The sequence below is a fragment of the Vigna umbellata genome, chromosome 1, assembly GCF_029865625.1.
Source record: "Vigna umbellata cultivar VRB3 chromosome 1, Vumbellata_1.0, whole genome shotgun sequence".
NCBI lineage: Eukaryota > Viridiplantae > Streptophyta > Magnoliopsida > Fabales > Fabaceae > Vigna > Vigna umbellata.
The window spans coordinates 3051174-3073508 of NC_142165.1; the positions used below are offsets into that span (position 1 = coordinate 3051174).

Below are 22335 nucleotides of genomic sequence, written 5' to 3' on the forward strand. Positions count from 1 at the left end.
GAATACCAGTTAAGAGGGTGAGGAATACCGTGAGGACGGAATCACGGTTCTCTAAATGTGTCCGTGAACCACGTCATCCATTAATGCCAGTAGACCAATGAGAATGGAAGATACAGTGTGAGCACGAAACAGCAGATTCTCGTTTTCTGTTGCAGTTCTATATGGTGGAAAACCGATCACACTTCACACAGAATAACACACACCATAACACAACAGTGGTAACAAAACAAGAACTGAAGTGATTGTTTCACTTTTTCCATAAAAAAGCATGGAGGACGGTGAGGGAACGAGAATTGGGGTTGTTGGTTTAACTTAGAGTGTTGTTGTCTTTTCGTTTGACTTGTTCTCCGAGGCTTCTTGAAAAAGGGTGTGTGAGGCATTCTCAGTTTTCTGTCACAATGTCTCAGAGTCATTCTCCAATGGATGTCGATGGTGAGAAGTGTTATGAGGGCACCAAACGTAAAAGAGGGTTCAGGAAAAAAAAGCTTCTTGTCAATGACAGAGTCGAGGTAATGCTACGTCTGAATCTTCTCTTCTGTTTTTTTGTAAAGACAATCTGTATAGTTTATGAATTTTCTGGGTCTTCCTTTGATGATGAGTTGCTCGGTTCTTTTGTTCTTGGTATATCAGTTATAAGGTGTTTGCGTTTTCATGGGTTTTGTTTTGCTTTTATGTTTTTGTTTATCTTTATGATCCTTTGATGTTCTGTTGTCGATTTTCGGTTTTCATACGTTTACATAATTTTACACTCTCCAAATTGTTGGTTTCTTGGTTGAACCCTCGTTTACGGTTTGCTTTGAATTCTCATGTGCCGTTCATGCAAATGATGAAAATTGAAACGAGTCACATTTCATGGTAACATCACGTGGACTCAATGTTATAGGGAAGTCCTCGGTATTTTTTCTCATTACCATCGTGTGACCGTCCTGGTATTTTTTTCTCATTGTCTCTTGTGTGTTTTAATCACTGCTCTTTTATAAACGTGAATGCGGTGATTACCTTCATCTGAAATTTGCAGTTCAAGAAATTAAACTATCTATCTTTTTAATCTGATTTGATTGTATTTTCAGGTAAAAAGCGTGGAAGAGGGTTTTCTGGGTTCATGGCACCCGGGGACGGTGGTCCGTTGCGAGAAGCAGAAGCGTTATGTCCAATATGACAATATTCTAGATGATGATGAATCAAAATACCTTGTGGATGTGGTGTGTGTTTCATCTGTTTTGGATGGTCATAGTTCTTCTGATTTTAGCAATGAACATGGATTCATCAGACCTTTGCCTCCTCCGTTTGAGTTTGGGGAGAGGGACCTTCCTTTTGGTCTGTGTGTTGATGTAAATTATCAAGAAGGCTGGTGGGAAGGTGTTATATTTGATCACTGCAATGGAATGGGGGAGAGGAGCGTGCTCTTCCCAGATTTGGGTGATGAAATGAAGGTAGGAACTCATCAGTTGCGGATAACTCAGGATTGGGATGAAGCTACTGAGAATTGGGAACCACGAGGGAAGTGGGTGTTCCTTGAAGTAGTTCAGGAGTGTGAAAAGGAATCCTTGGTTGCAGTTTCAGTGAAGCAAATATGGTATGATATAAGGACCAGAAAGGATTTTGACAATGTAAAACATTGGACTTGTAATGATAAGGACTTGTGGAGAGCCCTTGTAGTGGAAGTGGTTGGTGACTACTATCTTCTCACACTAGAAGAAGTTTTCCCAGCTTTAAACCTTCCGGAGGAGTTCTTGAAAGAAACACCAGAAGTGAACTCAGTTGAACCTACTGACAACTTTCATTGTGATTCTGCACACACTAATATATTTGGTTCTGACATTGGAGTTTCAGATAGCCCTATGGAAAAAAGTGGTAACATCATTTGCTTTCAAGAGGAATGCGATAGAGATCCTTTGATGGATGGGGCATCTGAGAAGAAAATTATTTTGCAGGAGGAACCTATATCTCCTGTTCAGGAGATCATGATTGGTGCTGGTGAAATAAAGCAGGCTGCTACCTGTTGTTCAAAGAAGAGAAAACGCAGAAGGTCAGTGTCCATTAGTTGGAAACCTGTGGTACTGAGCGAGGTTGAATTCTGTCCTGATGTTGTTAACCAGTATTTACTTGGATGTGGTAGCAAGACCATTAGGGAACTTTTGAAGATTAAAGTACGGAAGCATCTAGCATATCTTGGATGGAAAATTGAGTGGAGAGATAGACAACCTGGACGTGGATGCTACAGGTACAAGTCACCTGATGCACAGGACGAGAAGTTTTACGCTTCAATTGTTGAAGTCTTGACACACATTCAATTGGAGTCCAACGTGAACACTGTGCATCCCCAAATTGACCACAGTAGGATGGGTTCTGCAAATGACTCTGATATTTCACTTTTGCTTTCAGACCAACCCCCAAATGACCAGGATCTAGATGTTTGTCCTCCAAAGGAAAGTGTTGGGCATGTTGATAGTGATGATCTATCGCAAACCTTGTCCCATTTTCTTCAAAAAGAGCCTGAAGTGCATACTGCTTCACCAGCAAGTGTATCGACTGAGAATAGAAAACATAAACACACCAGGAATTCAAAGGCCATCATGCCAAAGTGCGACATGAAAGGGTCACGTACAAAATGTCTAAGATCAAGCAAAAGGGTGCTGTCTGCCCCAAGTCTGTCACACCAACGACCTCAAAATGTTGTGTCTTGGTTAATGGGTAGGGGGGTGCTGATGTCAAGATGTAAGGTCTATTACTGGGTAGAAGGAGGCAGTAACACTGATTCAGCTCAAGGGAGGATTACTTATTATGGGATTAAGTGTAGCTGTTGCCAGGAAATATATGGTATTCGGGGCTTTGTAAATCACGCTGGTGGAAGTGGTGACTGCAGGCCTTCTGCCAGCATATTTTTGAAGGATGGTAGGTCACTCTTAGATTGCATGATAAAAGAAATGCACGATGATAGAACAAGGGAAGATATGAACAGACCATGCAATGATCTGTTGAGAGGAGAGAATGACGACATTTGTTCTGTCTGTCAATATGGTGGTGAACTTATATTATGCGACCAATGTCCATCCGCATTTCATAGGACATGTCTTGGTTTGAATGTATGTTAACTGTTTTTCTTGTCAATTATGCCAATTAACTGTTATCTCTGTGTACTATTTCCTTTTTCCAATTTGTGGTTACTGCAATTCATTACTTTCATATATGAATAACTGGTCTTGCATTTGGCTGATTTTCCTCTACATGTGTAGGATATCCCTCATGGTGACTGGTTTTGCCCATCATGTTGTTGTGCGATTTGCAGCCAAATCAAAACAGAAGAGTCTGAGAATGTTCTTTTTCTTACTTGCATTCAATGTGAACATAAATGTAAGCTGATTTGGATATTTGGTTCAAAATTTCCAAAATTCCTTTCTTAAGTTTTGTTCTTGTGGATGACAGCAAATGTTGATCAATAGTGTAATGTTTATGCCATCTTTTGTCAACTCTGTAGATCACGTTGGATGCTTGAAAAATAGAGAAAAGGATGAGTCAAGAAGATATATGGAAAATTGGTTCTGTGGAAAAGAGTGTGAACAGGTACACGTACATCAAATCCACCTATTTTTCTTCTATAATTAGGATAAATTTAATCGTAATCTGCATGGAATTAATTAATCTGCTTTATCTCCTTTTCGGCTTTCTTTTCTTTCCTTTTCTGCTTTTCTATTTATTGTGGTTTTACATTCACTGAAAGCATTAACCTATTTATATAAAAACAAAATTGAATTGTTGTCAGTTCTTCCCCACATGTAATTCTAGTTAACTATTCAACATGAGATTTTATGGAACTAATGGTTTCTTGTCCAAGAGTTGAGTTCTTTATTCAGGTCATGTGTGCTAATTACCTGTCAACAATGGGTATATGTTGTTAAGACAGGGTATCTTAAGACATGGCAAGAAGAACACATTTAAGTTAAGGCTCCGTGTCTTCATTATATACTGCTAGTAACATTTACTTTTGTATATTTGTTGCAGATATATGCAGGCCTACAAAGTCTATTAGGAAAGCCACTTATTGTGGGTCCTAACAATCTAACTTGGACATTGGAGAAGTTTAACAACTCTGAGAGTTCTGCTGCTGGCAGTTCTCTGAATGACTTATTGGCAGAGAAATACAGCAAACTCAGTGTTGCACTTTCGGTGATGCATGAGTGTTTTGATCCCCTAAAGAACCCTTTCACTGGTAGAGATATCATTGATGATGTTATATTCAACTCTAGGTCTGACATTCTTATCGTTTTATTCATGTTCGTTATGTTTAAAAGAATTGTTTGCATATTGTGTTTGTGTGATACTCAGTTCTTTCTTCTAGCATCCTGAGTTGAATATGTAAATCTTTGGCATAGATTCCATTCATCACATTTCTATGTTAGCTGGAAGCTTTTTTCAAGAGTAAATAGCTGTGGCTAATTTAAGTATACATAATTTTCAACTAAAATTTCAAGATTTGCTTATCAATGTGAATTAAACAATGCTTCTGTTCTTGGTCACTGTGCCATGGATGCCATTGTGAATAGTTAGTGTTTTAAGACTAAAGCAAGGATTTAGTATGGATTTTTTCTTGAGTGTACATAGTCTATGTTGCTGATTTTTGTTATCTCCTCAGAGGCAGTGCCTGATATCTGCATTTTGGAAATTTGTAGGTCTGAGCTCAATCGATTGAATTTCCAGGGTTTCTACAGTGTACTTCTGGAGCAAAATGAAGAATTGATTAGTGTAGCAACTATTAGGTGAGTGAAGGATTGTGCAGTAGTATCAAGCAGCGTTATATACTTGTTCATTTCATGGTCATCTGACATGCCATTTCATTTTTAAGGGTGTTTGGACAGAAAGTAGCTGAGGTACCACTTGTAGGTACCAGAATACAATATCGTCGACTTGGAATGTGTCGCATTTTAATGAATGAGCTTGAGAAGGTAACATAAAATGCATGCAAATGTATGCTACTCTGCCTATTTCTCTTACAAAAGTTATTATCACTACTGCATTGTTCCAGTTATTTTCTGAAGTTTAAGATAATTATCTCAGTTGAATTTTTCTTTCATCAGAACCTGATGCATCTGGGAGTGGAGAGATTAGTCTTGCCTGCTGTTCCTTCTGTGCTAGAAACTTGGACCAAATCTTTTGGCTTTGCACAGATGTCAAATTTTGACAGGTCACAGTTCTTGGACTGTGCTTTCCTAGATTTTCAGGAAACTGTCTTGTGCCAGAAGTTTCTGACAAGGATTCCATCTCCCCAGTCAGGTGTAACAAGAGGTTTGCACAACTTGAACAGATTTTTGTTGGTTCTTCATGTTTTATCTATACCATTTTACTCAGTAGCTAAACTAAAACACTGATCTTTGATGTTGCAGAAACAGAACGAAAAGCAAAGGATGTTTTTACTCTTAGATATAGAAATGAGTTTGACAAGTCCAGTTCAGCATCAGAAGTAGACCAAGCTGAAGAGATAGAGAGAAGTAGGATGGATGAACAAGTGCTGGAGTGTGTTTTTACTCTTCCAACTTCATAATCTGATATTTACAACTAGTTTTAGAATGTAGTGATTAGTTGATATTGTGGAGTATTGAGCTGGGAAAGCAAAAGATACTAAATAAAATAGAGAAACAAACTCAATTTCGGAATATTGTTTTTCATTTCTTATCATAAACTAGAACTGTAAGATTAAGTGTAAAGTTAAGATGTCAAAATACAAGTACTTTTTCTTAAGTATATTGTCTTTGTCAAATCTACACGGATATGGGAAAAGCTCTTATAAGTAGATTTCTTTTCTTTCTATGGATGTTTTTTCTTTCTGCTATATCCTTGAATTGATGTTTGGTAAAATCATCAATGGTTATAAAATAGGTTTTTCTATTCAAAGTTTTCTCTTTTTATCATATAAGATGTCCCATTATTTTCTAATCAACTTAATCATTTATATTACTTTTTTGTAATTTTACTATAATAGTGACTTGTAAGACAAGCACAGAAAACATTGCTAACGTTTTTTTTATGAATAACCGCATCAAGTTTGTATTAAAGCAAGGAGATTATTGTTAATAAAAGCTTTAATTAGAAATTAAAAAGTGTATAAAGCTAATTAATATGAAAAGATATAGTTCACGCAGGTTTTAATTTTCTAGATTTTTTTCCCTTACAACATGCCAGAATATCTTTTGCATATCAAGGAATATGTTGTAGAATCATATACTTTATCTAGTCCCCAAACACATACTTAAAAAAAAACACTTTTATGAAAGATATTTTACAATTTTAATAAATTTAAGAGTTTATTTTTGTTATATGCATTTATCAAAACAACAACAAAAAATTATCGCAGTGCATTATGATTAAGTAGTAAGAATAAAAGTGAAAGATTAATGATGAAAAATAGATGAATTGATTATTTTCTTAATTTATACATTCCTGTATAAAATGTATTAAATATGGTAATAATTGTTAATAACCAGACAGGAAGTAGTTGTTTACGAATCAATCTCCGACAACGACCTGTTGGTGGTTTGCAAAAAATAAAGTGAGAAAATGAAAATCTTAACTTATCTTATACTAACTTACTGATTTTATTTTTTAAATTATATATATATATATATATATACATATATATATATATATATATATATATATATATATATATATATCATAATTTTTTAATATATATATATAATTAAATAAATTAAATTATTTATTAAACCCTATTGTATATTTATTGATTAATATATAAATTTTAATGATTTAATTTATAATATTATTGTATATTTATATTTTGGTTTAATGTCATTTATGTCCTTATTTTTTATCATAAATCTCAAATAGGTCTTTTTTTTTTCGATGTCTCAATTGAATCCTTATTTTTATAAAATTTGATCAAATAAAGGCTTTTCGTTAAATTGACCAAACGTCGTTAAAGAAAGTATTGTGTGACATACTGATAGTGTAATTTTCTATTACGTGGCATTAAAAATCTAACTGAACTGTATTTTTTTTAATTTTTGAATTAAAAAGTGAAGTGTAAAATGTGGAAATAAGGGAAAGGTTGGAAATGAAATAAAATTAAGTGTTGAAAGCCTATTCTCTTCTGCAATTGTGAAATCAAAATGAAATCGGGGGAAATTGAGGTTTAGGGTTCATGGGAGACGAGATATAGGGAACTTCCATTAGACAAATTGGTTCCTAGAAACCGCCGTCTTCCGCCAGGACCACCGGGGACATGCTAGTGGTGAAACACATAAATGAAATCGCTCAAGTGCGGCGAAAGTGCGTAAACGACATGATAACATGGTCCCCCCTTGCTCTCTCCGGCCAGCCATAATCATCACCGGTGACGCCCTTCGCGGTGGAAGTGCCACCACACACTGTCGTTCCAACTTCTTTCTTTCCCCACGCGAGCCACCATTAGAGCAAGAACGTGCCACCACTGCCGCTTCTCCTTCAAACTTCCATATCAGCGTGCAACAGAGGAACGTTGCTTCGCCTCTCAAAGTTTTGCTGGAACTCTTTCTTTAATTTGCTGTAAATCCGAGAGAGGATCCCCTTTCATTTTCTTCTTTAAAGTTTAGTTTCTGATTTGTATTATTGTTGTTTGGAAGTGATTAATTGTGGTTGTTATAGTGGTCAATTGTAGAAAATTATTGGCGGGACGTGGTGTTTCATGCTGGGTGCGTGAGAAAAAAAATTAAAGAAAGAAAATGAATTCTGCTTATGGGAGTTGAACATGAAGGTATTGCGTTTTGGAATTTGGGGTTTCTTTTGTAAATTTGGTGAAAGAAGATAAAGTTATGATGATGGATGATTATTGTGTAGAGGTTTGAGAGTTTTACTTGAAAAGAAGAATGGTAATGGGATGAAGATTGGAAGATGAAATTGGAATCATGGAGAATTTCGGGAAAGCTGGTTTTGGAGGAATCATTGTATGGACAAAAAGGGAAACATTTTTTTTTGAGGATTTTGGGTATGGTGGTGTCTACTGGACCTTGAAGGAGAAGTGATGCACTAAGAATAGTTAATAGAGGGGAAAAGAGAACACCCCCTTTCGGTACTTAATTTTATTTTATTTCCAACTTTTCCCTTAATTTAAAACGTCTTTCCATTATTTATCCTTCATTTTTAATTCAAAAATTAAAAAAACACAATTTAGTCACGTTAGTATGCCACGTAACATCTTACTTAAGAGTGTTTGATTAATTTGACAGAAAACCTTTATTTGATCCAATTTTACAAAAATAAGGACCTAATTGAAACGCCGAAAAAGAAGAGAACTTGAGATTCTAGGATAAAAATAAAGACGTAAAGTGACATTAAACCTTATATTTTTTAAATAATGTAATAACAAACTTTTTTAATTTTTAATTAGAAAAAACAGACGTAATGACTATTTTTCATTATGCTTTATTATTTATTTGATTAACTAATTTCAGTTAGGAGGTCTAGTGTTAGAGTTAAGTGTTTCATTAATTAACTAGGCATTTCGTTCCTAAGATTTTAACTATATTATTGTTTAAGTGTTACTAGGGTTCCGGCGTTAATTAGTTAAAGTCATATTAGGATGAGTTGCATTAATTAACTAATTGATTAATTGGGACTTTTAATAATACGATTTTTACTTTATAATTTTTACTTTTTCATCTTAGCTTCACATCATGACATTTTAAAATGAAAATATAGATTATCTTTAAAATTATAGAATGAAAATAAATTTTAAATTGAGCAATAAAACTAATTCAATCATAAATTTGCATTAAAATAGAAAGGTTGTTAGCCTCTCTTTTTGTATTGAAAAAAAATAAACAAAAGTTGCAACTTAGTCATGTTGTCTGTTGAAAAAGACAGAAAACTTATTCTAGTATTCGTATGAGTTTATATTAAAGAAAAAAGATTATTGTAAATAAAAGCTTCAATTAGAAATCATAAGGTATATGAAGTAAGTGATTGGTTTTCATAAAGAAAAGATTTTAAATAATAAAGTGTACTTTACTAAATATAACAAAAAGAATATTTTATGAAATTTCTAGTTTTGTAGTTTTTTTGTTTTAATCATTCGTCATGTTTTTTAGAATATTTTATGAAATTTCTAGTTTTGTAGTTTCTTTTTGTTTTAATCATTCGTCATGTTTTTTATGTGGATGAGAATTTCAAATTGATATTTTCTTTTTTTCACGTTTTAATTAGGTTTTTATTTTGTAAAAGTTGTAATAATTATATCCTTATTGTTAAATTAGACCAATGTTGAGGTGATATGTTGATGTTAGTATTTTAATGACATGGCAAATTGTTATATATGTGTGTGTGAATTTTTGTGTTTTTAAAATTAAAAAAATTGAGAAAAATTAATTAAATAGATTTGTTTAAAAGAAGTAGGGATTTAGTTCTTATTTGCCATTCATTCTCAAAAACAAAACCAAAAATCTTTCTCAAAAGACAATGTTACCACTTCCACCATTGACGGCAGAAGGTTGCATGAGTTTCCCCATCGACAGGCCCTAGGTAACCACAAGTTTCTTTGTAATGTGAAAGTTTAGGATTCATTCACAAAAAAATTAGGAATCAATCAAAGAAATTGGGGATTCATTTTGAAAAATTACGGTTCATTCAAATTTTAAATTGAGAGAGTGTAGGATTTAGTTATTATCGTCATATGTAGGTAGCGTTATCGCTTCCATCGTGGCGGCGAAAGGATAAAAGAAAAACACGTGGGAGCATCAATTTGTCTCAACTCAAAGTTTAATATCTATGTCTCTCTCTCTCTCTCTCTCTCTCTCTCTCTCTCTATATATATATATATATATATATATTTGTTTTGATAATGATTATCAGTTTTTACATTTAATGATTATTAATTAATTTATGGAAATATCGAACTTAAGAATTAAATTAGTAACTTGATTAGCTGTTCTAAAATTGTAGATCCATTAAGAAAGAGAGGAGTATTTAGGTTATTACCAGTCAAAAGAGTAGATAATGCCTTTTTTTTTTCATAACCAGTATAATAAGTTTCCAAGACCTAATAGTGATGGTTTTCACGCAGAAATTTCAATACTTCAAATAAATAAAATACAACATGGTATGCTATGGAGATTAGGAATGTAGTCGGATATATGCATTGAAAGTGCTTTGATGGATTTGTATTCTAAATGTGGGAGTTTGGAAGCATGGTAGATTTTTGAGTTCGCCGAGGAACTTGGCGAGGTTGGAAGCAGCGTATATACTAATGGTTTAATGGTTCATTTTCTAGTAAGGATCCTATTGAGTGTAGTCAGAAAACTAACCCATCCTAGAACTTTGTTTGGATTTTTGTGGATAAGGAATGTTATGGTTGAGGTTGCAATTCACTGTTTAATTAATTGATCATTGGTTGTTACAAGCATGGTGTTTAGAAATAATTATTGATAAAGAAAAATAAGTCTATCTTTATTTTTTAAACATTTGTATTATAATATAATTTATTAATATTTATAAATTGATTAAGTTAATGTATGAAATAAATTGGTTTAATACCTATTTTGATTTCTCGGTTTGTTAGGTGTGTTCAAAGTTGTCTTATCTGTTTTCAAAAGTTCACACACGTTCCATATTTTGTAAAAACGGTTCACGTTAGTCCTTTTTTCCTATGACGTTAAAAACGCTAACGACAAAGTTGCCTCTTGGCCAAAATTGAATGAGTTGTCCAGTTTATTATTATGTGGCACTGTGAGGTCAAATGAGTTGGCAACGTGTGTGAAAATGTTAAAAGTTGAAGTAATTGGTTAAAAACAAAGGGTTAGGGTTCGTGCAAGTTCTTTCCTAAAGTGAGCAAAGGGTTAGTCACTTCCTAAAGAAAGCGGGATAGAGATTGAGTTATGGGTTTGGCGGTGGCGGTTGAAGCGCGAGACTGAGCAAGTGGAGGTAGCTTTGAGAAAGTGATGGGTATTGTTGAATTGGGTTTTCGAAATTGAATTTGTTAAGGGTAATATAATGATTTGGTATGTGTGGGAAATGCAGAGCATGAAACAGAGGAGACAAGTTTTGAATAGTTGCAGAAGGAGAGAGTGCTTTATAGTAAGTTGTTGATGGTGGTGGTATACAAGGAAGGTGTTATTGTCTATTGATGATTAGTCAATATTCAAGTAAAGAAGACTTTACCAATTCGAAAATTCAGTAGCTTTGGAATTGGAGACGACGATAAAGTTGGTTTTGTAACAATAATTGGGATTTGTTAGCTTAAAATTAAGCAAAGTATATGATAAGGGAAGCTTTATTTGTTCTGCGGCTTTTGCTGCTTTTCCTTTCTCTATTAATTGGCTGACGAGGGCTGGGTAAAGAGAACACCAAAATAAATCCTAACCCCCAAAACCAACAACAACAACATGAGGTTCACAACACTAACATGACCTACGCTCTTGAAATTGCACCTTCAACGAACCACGAATCCAATTCCAACATCAATTTCAACCGAATCTTCAACCCCAAATCTCCCCAAGTCGCAAATTGATTTTAACCTAAAGCTAATTTCATTTAACCCTGTGTTATAAGTAATCCACGTCATTAAGTTTTATTTTTAAAATTGACACCTCAATTCACCTCATAGTGTCACGTAATGATAAACTGGATAACTCATTGAGTTTTGGTCAGCAGGACAACTTTGTCGTTAACGCTTTTAACGCCGTAAGCAAAAAGGACTAACGTGAATCGTTTTTACAAAACATGAGACTTGTGTGACCTTTTGAAAAAATGTAGAACAACTTTGAACACACCTAACAAATTGAGGGACCAAAATAAACATTAAACCAAATAAATTTATATTTGTTAAGAAAGTTAAATATATTTTTACATATATGTTGTATTCACTAATACAAAAACACCGTATAACGTCGTTGTTTTTTGGTCTTTCACATTGAATTCGAGATCAACGTCATATTGGAAGACGTTAAATTGATATTGAACATAGAACAATTCGACGTTAATCAAATTAACGTTGAATTTTGTCAATATTCGACGTTAATCAACTTTTTTTGTTTTTTTAATTAATTGCGATCCTTTCTTACAACTCTACAAGACCTGAAAAACAGAAAAACAACAAATTTTAGTTTTTGATATTTTATAAAGTTTGAACTATGAACGTGTAGTGTAGTACCAACAACAAACAATAATAACAAACAAGTTCAATCGAACAACAACAGCAAACAGGTTCAACCAAACAAAAACAAGAAACAAGTTAAAAAAAACAAACAAGTTCCGCAAATAAGTTCTTCAAAACGAAAACGAAAACTAACCTTCAAAAGTGGGTTCGTCGAAATAAAGTATTGCCACCAAGAGAGAAAGCAGAATGCACCTATGAAGGACAAAAACACGAAAATAATCGGTCAAAACAAACAAAAATCATACCTAAAGTAGTTAATTAACATGCATTTGTAACAAAAGAAAAAAAGATTGTCGTTAAACTTTATTCCAAAAAAGTTTGAGCAAAGAAGATGGTATCGTGCACTAAGATAAAATGAATGAATTTTCAATCTCCCGCTCAAATTTTTATTGAATTCACTAATCTTTTAATGTCTAACTCTAGGGCATTCGACGTTTTATATCCTTTTGACGTCTAATTCTAGCGAATTCGACGTCATATGTAAATACATTTTCACCTTCGTGTCAAACATTTTCGCAAAATTTACCCAATATAACAAATTAACGTCGAACTACAATTCTAAACGACGTCTAATAATTATATTTATTTACAAAAATATCACCGGTCATTTTTAACGTTAGTAATTACGTGATTGGACGTTGAACGCGTGATGTTATACGCTGTTTTTGCACTAGTGATTAGTTGAAAGTATTATAAATTTACAACATTAAAATTTTCTTTTATTGGAAGATCAATACATGTTTCACCTTTCCTGCCGTTTATAAAAAAAATGTTTTTGTTCCATGACCATGACTGGAATGGTGGTGGTGATCATGAATATAGCATCAAGCAGGGTCTTCAAGAAAAAGAAAGTTTAGATCAACATAATATAGCATCAGAACATAGTTACATATGAAAGCATCACAAAACCTAATACTAAAATTACTCGGTGTACCGTATGGAAATAGTAACAAAAAATAGAAAAGAAGAACTAAATAAGTATGAAAATAGTAACAAAAAATGTTTTGTTTGACAATACAGGAAAAATCATTTATATTTTTATTTTAAAATATTTGTTAGGTAAAGATGAAATAATATAAAATAGAAAAAATAAAAAGTAAAGTCTTAAGAGATAAGTGTAAAAGATTATTTATAAGAAAAGGATTCAATGATTTGATTTTATATATTAAGTATCTCAACCAAATTATATGATCATAATATTATAAATTATTTTATAATTGTAACATCTTAAGAATAGTATAAAATTATTTTCAAGATTATTACATTTATTAAGCAAATTTAATCACACGTGTGCATATATATATATATATATATATATATATATATATATATATATATATATATATATATATAATTTTTTCCCCAGTTTGGTTCGGAAATCTCAATTTAGTCCATCTTTATAAAAGTAATTGTAATGGATCCTTACTTGTAATTATGTGAGTCAAATTAGTCCCTTCCGTTAAATATAAACAAACGGAGTTAATGGGCTGATGATGTGGCAGTAGTCACTGGTTAGGTGGCAACACACAATTGTGTGCGTGCTTACGTGGTGTTAGGGTAGCTGATTTTAAAATTGGGTTTTAATTAGAAATTGGGGATAAAATGATTTGGGGGTGATTTGTTGCAGATTAGGGCATTTTGGTGTGTGCGAAAGAAGACAGAGGCAGTGATCGCGGGAAGCATTAAGTTTAAGACAAAGCATTTGTCAGTGGACGACCATTTGTGGAGATCGTGTTGGTGGGGTAAATAACGAAAAGCGACTTTCGAAGGTGCGTTTATGGTAGGTTTTGTTCTGTGTTTGGTTGCTTTCGGTGTGGTCCCCCCATAACTTTTGATTTTTTTATGGTTTGTCTGTGTTGTGTGCCCCATTGTCAGTGCATTTGCTTTGTTTCTGTTGCGACATTGTCGTTGTGGTCCCCCTTGATAGTGTGTGGTACTGTGTTATGGCATTTGCTTTATTTACTGTGATAAATGTGGTTTTGCTTTGTTTGAGTTGTTTATGGTCTGTATAGTGGTATGCTTATGCTTTGTTTTTTGGTTAGATATCATTTGGGTTAAGGGTTAAGCATAGATTAACTGTGAGCAATTTTTATATTAGATAATATGGCCAACTCAAACATTGAAGTCGTGTTTCACCATGGAGGGAAATTTGAGAATAATGGGACATTTGGATATCACTATGGTCAAACCACAACTTTAAAAATAGACCCTGATCGATGGAGTTATTTTGAAATATTAAGCATTCTAAAGGAGATGGGTTATAGGAATGTAAAGGACTTATGGTATTCATTGGGTCGTGGTCTTGTATTAGAAGATTGTTTGGAACCTTTATTAGATGACAAGGGTGTTTGTCATCTGATCAATATTGCTATGTTGAATGGTGAAACTCACCTTTATGTTATACATAGGGTGTGTGAACCTGAGTATCTGCTGCAGTTGGAATACTTTTCTGAACCCCAAATTGATAGACCTAGTGGTGAAGGACAAGTTGAGAGAGAGAGTGTTGATTTGGAAGTTGATAGACCTAGTGGTGAAGGAGAAGTTGAGAGAGAGAGTACTGAGTTGCATGTTGATAGACCTAGTGGTGAAGGAGAACCTGAATCAGAAGTTGATCCACTAATGATAGAAGTTGAGGTTGATGTAGTGGCTGATGTAGAGGCTATGGCAGAAGTTCAGACAGAGGCAGTGATTGATGTACAACCTGAGGTAGAACCTGAATCAGAAGTAGCCCCAGAAATGATTGAAGTTGAGGTTGATGTAGTGGGTGATGTAGAGGATGTCGTAGAATTACAATCAGAGGCAGTGGAGGATGTTGGTGTGGAGGCACAGGTTGAGGTACAGGATGTTGGTGTGGAGGCACATCTTGAGGCAGAGAGTGATTCAAATGTTGAGGGAAATGGTGTGAATGTAGACGTCCCGTCTGATGTGGAGGGGCAGGCAGAAGTAGAGGGTGAGGTAGAGGGTGAGGTAGAGGGGGAGGTAGAGGGTAATGGAGAAGAAGCTGATGAGTATGATGTTACAAGTTGGAATGGGTCCGAAGAGGATGTATTGATTGACCATGGAGATGAAGTGGGATTTGATATATTTGAAGCTAGTAATGAAGTTGAAGTTGGTGGACCTAGGGGTTTATCTGATAGTGATTGGGAATCCGACAGTTTGAACAGTGTTGTGGAAAGTGATAACACAGATGATGACAGGGATGAGTATGGGGATTTTGGTGTTTTTTCAATGCCCAAAACTATGGAACAATATAAATGGGAAGTGGGCACGTACTTCAGTGACAAAAAAGATTTTACAGAAGCTATAAGATCGTATGGAGTAGAGAATGGTAGAAAATTAAAAGTTTATAAAAATGACAAAAGAAGAGTGCGTGTCAGATGTTGTGGGGCAAAAGGGAAATGTCCTTGGAATGCATATTGTGCATATAAGGCAGCTGAAAATACATGGCAGCTAAGGAAAATAGTAGACAACCACACTTGTAGTAGAGAATTTAACATCCGTTTAATGACTTCAAAATGGTTGAGTGGGAGGTTAGAGAAGACTATGAAAGAGAATCCAAATATTAATTTGTATAACCTCCATAACAAAGTTTCTAAGAAGTGGAACATTGGTGTTTCTCGGTCCACAACCTGTAAGGCAAAAGCAATGGCTTTTAAACAAATAGAAGGTGATTTTAAAGAACAATATAGAAGAGTGTATGACTATGCCAATGAGTTGCTTCGGTCAAATCCTGGTTCAACTGTCAAAGTTCATGTTGAACCTAATGAGGACACTCCAATTTTCAAGAGACTATATGTGTGTTTGAAGGCCTGTAAGGACATCTTCGTGTCATGTAGGAAGATTATAGGTTTGGATGGTTGTTTCTTAAAAGGGAAATTTGGAGGTGAGTTGTTAACTGCAGTAGCAAGAGATGAGAATGACCAAATGTGTCCTTTGGCATATGCTGTTGTGGAGGTGGAGAATAAGGACAGTTGGAGTTGGTTTCTACATTTGCTCATTAATGATCTTGGTGGTGTGGAGATTTCTTCAACCATCACATTTATGTCAGATCAACAAAAAGTGAGTAACTTACTACCATTGGCATTTTTTTTTATCTTTTAAACCTTCATGTCTTTTATTTTAACTTGTATACCTTCATGTCAATAGGGACTTTTACCAACATTACAAGAACTTCTCCCTGGTGTGGAGCAAAGGTTTTGTGTGCAGCACATCTATGCTAATTTCAGGAAGAGGTTTCCTGGCCAGATTCTAAAACGTCTACTATGGAAGGCAGCAACATCAACACACCCTCAAACATGGGAAGCAGTGATGAGAGAAGTTAAAGAGGTGAATCCAGACGCCTTTAAATACTTATTAGCCATTCCACCAAGGTATGTCAATCCACATGCCTTTAAAATTCATTGTTCCTATTGATTGTTCTTTGTTTTCATAGCTGATATTTTGCACTTGTTATTTGTGTAAGTAGATTTTGGTCACGGTCAAGGTTTACAAGTAATGCTGTTTGTGACACCTTAGTGAATAATATGTCCGAAGCATTTAATAGTGTAATATTACATGCAAGAGGTAAGCCCATCATCACAATGATGGAAGACATTCGTTTGTACCTCATGAAGAGATGGGCAACAAATAGAAACAAAATAAGTACATATGAAGGTAGTCTTTGTCCAAAGATTAAGAAAAGATTTGAGAAGGAATTGCACTTGACTAAATACTGGATACCTAGGTATGTTGACATCACTACATTACCATTTGACTTCTTTATGTATTCAATTTTGTACTATAAACCCTGATTTGTCTTTTAAAAATTTGTAGTTGGTCAGGATAAAAAATTTTTGAGGTCAGACACATTTCAATGATGAGTGACAAGTATGTGGTTGGCATAGATAAATTGGAATGCAGTTGCAGAAAGTGGACTTTAACAGCTATCCCATGCTGTCATGCACTAGCTGCCATGACATTTATTAACATCAATGGAGAAGACTACGTCCCACATTGGTTTACAAAGTCAACCTACCAAGAAACATACATTCCAATCATCTACCCTGTCAATGGTCCTCAGCTATGGGAAAAGACTTCTCAGCCTGATGTTTTGCCTCCAACTAAAAAAGTGTTGCCTGGTAGACCAAAAAAGAAGAGAAGGCTAGAGGCTTGGGAGCTAAAGAAGGATGACACACAACTTAAGCAAAATGGAACTCGTAAGAGATGTTCCATATGTAGACAACTTGGTCATAAAAGAAATAGTTGTCCACAAGCTCCTCCAACAAACCAAACTCAATATGAATCAACTGAGCAACCTGAAACCCAAGCTGAACAAAGTCAGCCAATTACTGGACCAAGTCAGCTTACTCAATGCGTTTTGGAACAAACTCAGCCATCTACAACACAAGTTTAAAAGTGATTTAGGACTGACAGTATGTTTAGGTTAAGTATGTTTAGCTTAAGTGATGGCTATTTTGTAATCACAGACATGTATTTTGTAAACTGTCAAACGTGCATTTGAAGTCCACTTTGTAATTTCAATGACAGATTTTGTTTTCTTTATGATGTAATTATGAATGGTGTTTGGACCTTTGGCATATCAATTTCAATGACAGATTTTCTTTTGGATGTGCATTTCACAATTCCAATTTCTCATAATATTGTGATCACAGCTTCTGTTTTGATTATGATGTCATTATGAATGGATTTGTTCTTCAATTATATTACAATCACTGAAAGTGTGTAATACCTCTGTTACACAACTCTTTTTTTGGATTAAAACAATGCACATATACTTCTTCTTTTTTTCGATTAAAACAATGCACATATACAGAACTCTCTTTTTGGATTACAGAAGCCACTTCCTCATTTTATTGCCAATTACACACCACTTCCACATTTTATTGCCAATTACACACCACTTCCTCATTTTATGTTGTATATATCAAACAAAATGTAAATTGAAACCATAATTTTAGATGCTTGAATTCAAATTTCACCTTCATTTGATAACATCATATTACAATTTGCCCAAAGTGCTCTTCACATAAACTATCTAATAGAACACATCATGGACTTTTAAACAAAATACATACAACAATAATGTTAATGAATCCCAGAAAACATATCATTGTTATTAACATCTTCTCCCTTTTTTGACATTCCCTAACACATTTCTCCAGGCTATTAATCTTCCTCCTTTGCCTTCCAATAGTACTAGCAGCATCATCTACATAATCTTCATTAAGCCATTTAAAGAAATTGCATCCTTGAAGTTCTTCATTTCTTGTGCGCTGTTCAAAGTATCCAACCACAAAATTTTCATTAATAACTAAAAATAATTTATCACAGACATTAAACTACAAACCTTGTAGTTAGGGCAGCCCCAGAATTGTTTCCCTCGTTCTTAACTATTTTTGCCACTCTCAACACAGCATCCTCCCCACAATGACATATTTGGCTTCCAACCAATCCTCTGGATGAACCACCACGAGAGCTCCCCCATGAGCAAGATGAACAACCGTGATTCGAAGACATTGCGAACCCCAAAGCGAGACAACCACTGAGAAGGAAGAAGAACTCGCCAACCGCGAACCACTACCAACCACTGACTTAAGCACTCCAACCGCGAAGCACAACCCGTAAAGAAGAACAACACAAATGACAAGATGATGAACAACAACACCCACAACTGCTCCGTGTTGGTAATGTACGTGAAGAACTCCAACTCCAGCTGCCCTAACTTTATCCCCAATTATTTCAATGCCCAATTTCTAATTAAAACCCAATTTTAAAATCAGCTGCCCTAACACCACGTAAGCACGCACACAATTGTGTGTTGCCACCTAACCAGTGACTACTGCCACATCATCAGCCCATTAACTCCGTTTGTTTATATTTAACGGAAGGGACTAATTTGACTCACATAATTACAAGTAAGGATCCATTACAATTACTTTTATAAAGAGGGACTAAATTGAGATTTCCGAACCAAACTGGGGATAAAATTGGGTATTAAACCTATATATATATATATATATATATATATATATATATATATATATATATATATATATATATTTATTGTTGATCAAATATTTTTTTATTATGTTTGTGTTATGAATATTTTTTTATTACCTAATTATTCAATATTTCTTTATTCATAACTCTAATTTATTCTGTGTTATAAGTCAACTACGAATCTGACTTTTTTTTATATTCTTTTCATAATTATAATTATATAAATAAAAGGTGAGAGTTATATTATAATTATATTACTTTAAGAAAAACATACATATTATTAGGTAATCTAATATATTTTTTTAAAGAATTGTAAATTTAATTCATCATACAAAAGCCTACAAAAGTTGAGTCAAAGTAAAAAAAAGTTTACTTACTTAAAAAATTTCACAAAACGAAAATATTAACAAAAGTATTAAGTACTAAGGTCAATTCATGAGTAAGTTTGTGCAAGTCGATCTTAACTTAAGATAGGCAGGGTTGGGTCAGGACTAAGCTAAGTTAATCGTTTTAGTTGGGTCTAGGTCAAGTTGTGTTTAGGTCAAACCAAGGTTGATAAAGTTTAAGTTGAGTCAAATATACCTCGTGTTACGTCGAGTTGACTTAGGTTGAAGATCAACATTAACCAGTCCAAGTTGAAGAATCGAGACGAGTCGGCCCAGACCGAAAGACAATAAAGTTGACTCGAATCGAAGGTTGAGACAAGTCAGACCGAAGGTCGAGTGGATATGTGTCAAGTCAAAGGTCAAGTTGAGTTGGTTATAACCGAAGGTTATGGTGAGTCAACTCAAGCCAAAAAATTGGTGCGGCTCGAGTTGAAGGTTGAGGCAAGTGGGCTCGGGCCGAGTTTGTCTAGGGCAAAGGGTAAAGCCAAGTCATCTCATATCGGGTTGATTTGACTTAACCTTCAACTTGGATAAATTCAACTAACGTTCGACTTAGGTTAACTTGTCTTGACCTTCAACTCAAACCAACTTCATTCGACTTTCAACGTAAATAGATTCAACTCGACTTTTAACCTATATCGAAGATTATTTAGGAATTAATTATTGTAGTGAGGTCAAACTTAATTTAACTCTAACCTTAACCTAATTTAAGAATAAACTTTGAGTGCTAAAGCTTTTTAAGACTTGTCGTGAACCAACACAATCAAGTTTATTTAAAATTGAGTTAAGATTAATTCATAAACCATAAATCAAATTATACATCTTTCTACGTTTACAGACAAACCAACTCTAATAACAAATGTGTTCAACTCTAAAATATGCATTTTTAAAAGAATAATTTTTGAACAAATATTTGTCTAAGAAACGGATAAAATTTACTAATCACATGTATAAATTAAACAAACACTTCAAATTTTAAAAAAAAATTATTTTATTAAAATAATTACTTATTCCAAGAAACAAGTACAAATGTTCTTTTCTTATAAAAAGTAAGTCTTTATGAGAAATTAATTCTTTAAAACATATTTTATTTATTTTCTTTTCTTATTTATTTTTTCTCTTTTTATTTAATGTTATTAAAAATAAAAATTAATTGAAACAACTTAAAAAAATTAACATTATGTATTTAATATATAAAGAAAATAATTATATTTTTATTTATATATATATATATATATATATATATATATATATATATATATATATAAGTTAAATACGATTTTATAGTTCTTAAGCTTTTACATTAAAGTTAAAATTTGTTTATATCTTAAACTTTGATATAATTTGATTATCAAATTTTAAAAAAATAAATATAGTGATTCTAATCTAATTATGTTAAATTTGTGTTAAACAACATTGAGACTTAGGTTTAAGTTATTTAATTTGATACGTTTCGAACTCAAATATCAATTTAGAAAGTTGTTTAATATATAAAAAAATTAATAACATTAAGTTAAAATATTATATTCATTCATTTTAATATTTAAAAATAAAATTATATCAAAATTTGAGATCTACCTCACCTTACAAGCCAGTTTTGTGGGTTGAGTTAGGCTTAAAGTCTACTTTTTAACCTTGGGCATGTTGTTCCACCCGTTGTTGGACCGTTATCGGATCACCCATTAATGTCTAGTTTCACGCTCGAGACGATGTTTATACCTCAGTGTGAGGGTGTGTATTGGAAGTCTCACATCAATTAGAGATAAGGTCAATTTACAATATATAAGTGGGGGTTGAGTTAAGCTTAAAGTCCACTTCTTGACATAGACAATTTTGAATTTTAGGTTTTAAGGAACTACAAACATATTCACCTTATATATATTTATTGAAAATTTTGAATTTAACTCCTTTTCAAACTTAGAAAAGACTTAAGCATTTATTTTAGTTATTAGAATATCCCATAATGTATTATCCTAATATCATAGATATCACTTTATATCTTTGGAAATGTGTTTCAAATCAATTAACTGTCTACCCTTTACTGAAGCAATGCTAAGTTTTTAAATTTTGTTATGGTTCATCCATTTCATCAGTTATTAGGAGTATTGATCAGACTATAACTAAAAAGTTCAACTATATTTATTCTTTATTTATTTATCAAGAATAACGGTTTCTTTTAAACTCTTAAGCCATTTAATTCTTTGTAAGTTTTTAAAATAATTTACGTTTATTTTCCTTTTCAAAGCTGATAGGTTCATCAAATCAAAATTTTGGTTAAAGTAAGTTTTTCTTTTATCTGCCTTCTCGTGTTCTTTGATGCATGTAAGGTTTTGTTATCACTTATGTAATCTAATTAAAAAAATGAATATCTATTTATATGAGTTTGTAGTAATATGTTTTATCTTTTTAAATTAGATTTTCTAAAAATAAGGCAGAGTTTCTAACATACTATACACTAGAAATTTATGTATCTTACCGTGCATCAGCAGGAAAGAATAGGGCACTGTATAAATCTGTTCATTCTGGCTTAAAATCCTCTGTACTTTGAGCTGTTATCCATTTTTTTTCTTACCATTTGATTTTCCCGTGACAGTCATCATTGTTTTCGAATGGTTTGGAAATCATGTTCTAATCATGAAAATATTTTCTTCTTCATTTGTAATAGAAATAAAAACATAACTTTTGTATCTCAAAATATGATAATATAATCATACTTTTATGAAAATAAAACACAAAATGTCCCATATGCAAAGATGTGAAATTTTAAAACATGGAATTCATCAACAGTTACTATTGCATCAAGGTCAG

At 33.3% G+C, this 22335-nt stretch overlaps 1 protein-coding gene across 1 annotated transcript; it reads left to right on the forward strand.

Moving 5' to 3' along the window:
* Nucleotides 1-231: 231 nt before the first annotated feature.
* On the forward strand, nt 232-5765 carry LOC124830780 (PHD finger transcription factor). The gene is made up of 9 exons (XM_047304591.2): nt 232-509; nt 1071-3086; nt 3237-3354; nt 3479-3564; nt 4003-4247; nt 4671-4757; nt 4844-4943; nt 5076-5283; nt 5382-5765. The coding sequence occupies exons 1-9, from the start codon at nt 399-401 to the stop codon at nt 5537-5539; spliced, it is 3129 nt and encodes a 1042-aa protein (XP_047160547.1). The 5' UTR covers nt 232-398; the 3' UTR covers nt 5540-5765.
* Nucleotides 5766-22335: the final 16570 nt, after the last annotated feature.

Excerpts from the sequence above, each read along its gene's own strand:
- LOC124830780 (XM_047304591.2), top strand. The coding sequence starts at position 399 with ATGTCTCAGAGTCATTCTCCAATGGATGTCGATGGTGAGAAGTGTTAT. Across the intron at positions 3,087-3,236 it reads GGACATGTCTTGGTTTGAAT|GATATCCCTCATGGTGACTG; the intron begins GTATGTTAACTG and ends CTACATGTGTAG. Across the intron at positions 3,355-3,478 it reads CATTCAATGTGAACATAAAT|ATCACGTTGGATGCTTGAAA; the intron begins GTAAGCTGATTT and ends TCAACTCTGTAG.